This window comes from Lipotes vexillifer, unplaced genomic scaffold (genome assembly GCF_000442215.2).
Source record: "Lipotes vexillifer unplaced genomic scaffold, Lipotes_vexillifer_v1.1 scaffold810, whole genome shotgun sequence".
NCBI lineage: Eukaryota > Metazoa > Chordata > Mammalia > Artiodactyla > Lipotidae > Lipotes > Lipotes vexillifer.
In genome coordinates this window covers 588,807-592,434 of record NW_006797357.1, presented here as the reverse complement: position 1 = coordinate 592,434, position 3,628 = coordinate 588,807, and the positions used below count along the sequence as shown (strand labels likewise).

General features: G+C 32.5%; 1 protein-coding gene across 3 annotated transcripts in view; it reads right to left on the bottom strand.

The window, feature by feature from the left end:
• The window catches only part of SLC38A9 (solute carrier family 38 member 9), an 82,138-nt gene that overhangs the window by 86 nt on the left and 78,424 nt on the right, over window positions 1–3,628 (bottom strand). For all 3 annotated transcript variants that reach the window (XM_007469270.1, XM_007469271.1, XM_007469272.1), the window contains 2 exons: window positions 1,279–1,368; window positions 1–80 (listed from right to left, as the gene is read on the bottom strand). The exon at window positions 1–80 is cut by the window's left edge and continues 86 nt beyond it. In XM_007469270.1, the coding sequence (XP_007469332.1) occupies window positions 1–80; window positions 1,279–1,368 (170 nt within the window). The remainder of the gene's footprint in view (window positions 81–1,278; window positions 1,369–3,628) is intronic.

The window sequence follows — 3,628 nt, the reverse complement described above, 5'->3', positions numbered from 1 at the left end:
CTTCTTGGTAGAGGGAAATTATATAGATGAGAGATGGATATATGAATACAAAGGCCAGGCCACATGCTGCTCCTGAATATCTGCAAAATAAAAGCTTTTGGGTTAATATTCATCCTGCATTTTTCTGATTTACAATTATGGTAAATATAGTACAATTTAAATCCTCCTCAGTCTGACATTACAATAAAATTGTTTTTGATTCATTTGTTGACATAAAGCATTTGAGTTTAAAACTTATTTTACTTGCTAAGTTAATATAAAATATTATTTCCTGTTCATCTTTATAGCATCTGCTTGACAAAGAGTTTTTTATTCATCTCTCAAATCTCCCTAGTTCCTCTGTATCTCAGTGATTATGGCTACTTCCTCAGAAACATCTGGAGATAGGCTTCATACCTTTGATCTTTTATAAACTAATTATAAATTCTGAGTTGCTGAAGGACTGCTAGCATCTGCTTAAGACTGAGAGTGCCTCCTTGGCATTCAGCATAATTATCAAAGATAGTAACAAAAATACCTAAACACATGATAGAGGAACCTATACTTTCTTCTCTCCTTCCCTATACTTAGTTTTCTTGAAAACAGGTTAATGGGAACTTGTAAATCCATTATATTCAATAAGCATCAGGCTAAAAGTCTCCCCTTTTGTTTCTTGCTACTTTCTTAGGTAAGGGTCTTCCAAAAAGTGACTCAGTCCTGCTTTCTACAGGTCAAGGAAATCAGATCATTCGAAATTTCAGTTTTCCGTGAGAATCTGAGGTCACAAATATATTCCCAATCTACTCAACCTATCACAATGTATTTAGAGAAAGGATATTAAGGAAAGAGCCATATGGGATCTAAACTCTTACTTTATGACTACAATCGACACTGAAATATGTTCTTGAGTAGAAATGGATTAAGAAAGTTAGGACATAGCCTTGACATATTAGGGACATTTGAGGTACCCCAAGAAGTTATATATTATATATTAAAAACAACTTTATTTTGGATAAATAAAAAGGAATACAGTAGAAAATTATGAGAAAAAGAAAAAAGAGAAGGGGAAAGGTACATAAGGCTAAGGGATAATGGGGCTTCTAGAGTCAGGAATACGCAGAAATGGAAGATAATGAGCACCTTAACTGATACCAGGGAACTACATTTGAATGTTACCGGTTTTAAATACTCACAGGAATTTTATACAATTATATCAAAACAACAACTACAACAACAACAGGAAAAACATAAAAATAAAGACCAATATATGAAGGGGCAAAGTTCCCTTACAGGCAGTACCTTATGATTCCTCCTATGTTTGGGTAGAAACAGGCCATGAGCACGCCAGCTCCCACAATAACTAGATTAAGAATCAACACGTGGAAAATGCTAAAAGTTGAGAAGAGAGTTTGGAGGAAGAAAAATTATAAGAACAGGCAAATTATAACAATTAATATGAGAATAAAATTCATTATTATCATCTTTAAAATGAGAATGTCTTAAACTTGACAATAAAATTACAGCATAAGTAGAAGGCAACAATAGTACTGAGTACTGGTGATGGGACAGTGATACAGGCCCTTTTGTGCGATTATATAAATAGGTTAAATTTTGTAGAAGCAAACTGGTAGCGTGTATCAAGGTTCACATTCTTTGACACATAATTCCATTTGGGTGGAAAATCATAAGAAAATAATTGAAAAAGCTATTAATATAAAGATATTTGTGAAAAGACAGAAGCATCCTAGATATATGTCAGGGTAATAATTTACTTGATGGAATATATTAAAAAACATTAAAAATAAGTAGTCACTGTTACCTAGATGGTAAAAATCCATCTAGGCAACTTGAGGAAAAGTTAGTTAGATTTTTACTACACAGGAAAACCTGAAAACACTTGAAAAAAATATCAGAAGGAAATACACTGAAAAGGGTGTAGTGACTGTGTTATAATTTGGGATTTGGGGTAATCTTTCTTTGTTTCTATATTTAACAAATTTTGTATGTTTTACAATATTTCTTTGTAAAGTGTTTACTTTTATAATTAGAAAAATAAATTTTATTAAGGGGTAAGGCAAAATGGGCAGGTTTTTATTTTTCAGATTTAGTCATTTAAAGCTATTCAGTATTTACCATGAACAGAATATATGCTAAATAACTTGAACTAGATGTTAACAATTCAAGGTTTGGGAATCAATTCTGGACACAAATAAACATAATGTAGATGGAATACGATGCTCAAGAAATAACTCCATTTCCCCCAAAAATGATCCTTAAAAGCCAACTTTACACAACAAAGCAATATTTTGAGCCCAAGTTATCAGAGGTTAATTAATCCTAGGTAAAGATTACAGAAAGAATTAAAAATAAGGAAAATTATTTACACAAATAAGTGGTTAGTCATCCATCTTGATGAATTGCAAAGATATTCAGGCTTCCAGATCTTACTATTTATCCAGAAACTCCAACCTTAAAATTGCTTTAGAGCTTTGAGAGAGACATTGGTTGGGCGTTTGTTATTTCTATATTGTAAAAGGAATCAACTTTGTGTATTTTCCAAAGTAGTGGTTCTCAAAGTGTAACCACGAACCCCAGGGAAGTTCCCAATTCCCTTTCAGGAAGCCCTGAGGTAAAAATTATTTTCCAATCAGACAAAACATTACTTGCTTTGCAAAAGCATTGGTGGGTAAACTGCTGCCCCCTTAGCATGGATAGAGGCAGCTTCACTTGTCTGTATTCTATACTGTATTCTTTACTGCCAAACACTCTCAAAAAAAAAAAAAAGTTTTATTAAAAATTGTCCTTGATAAAGGATTAAAATTTATGTTTTGTTAAATCTCATACTTTGAACATACATCTTTTTAATATTCTGTATGATCAAATATGAAGTATATAATAAAGCACATCTGCTGCATACTGAAGTAAAAAGGTTGTCTTGAGGAAAAGTACTTGTGCAACTGAGCTGGGGGACAACCCTGCCGTTTTATCCAAAGACTGCTATTTTTACTTGAAAGGCAGATAAACTATGGGTCTTCAGACTTGGGTATTTGACAGACATTTTCTTGAAAATGAATGATATGATCTTATCATTTCAAGGAAAGCAACTGGTAGTTTGTGTTGCCAGTGATAACATTTGAGCTTTCGAGCAAAAACTAGAATTTTGGAGAGCTTGTATTTGCCACCATGAGAGCTCGACAGTTTTCCAAAAAATATCTAAAGACTTTTGATATTAATGAATGTGGGTTTTGAAGCATGCATAAAGAAGTGTGTCAACATTTGGAAGATCTACAGAACTCAATGAACCAATATTTTCCAAAGGATTAACCCTGATGTTATAAAATCATGCATGGGTAAAATATCCAAAGTGTAAGATAGACCAATGGATTTTAATGTAACTGAGTTTCAGATTCAACTAACTTTTAAAAAACTACCACTTGTCAAGGTTTGGCATAATATCAAAGAAGAATATCCACAATTAAAAGTACTCCTTGTTCCAACTATGTGTCTATGGGAGGGTGTATTTTCTTCATATATTTAAACAAAAATTATACAACAGAATGAATGCAGAAGAAGCTAGAAGAATCCAATGATCTACTAGCAAATCAGACATTAAATCAGTTTTTTTTTTTTTTTTTTTTTTTGCGGTACG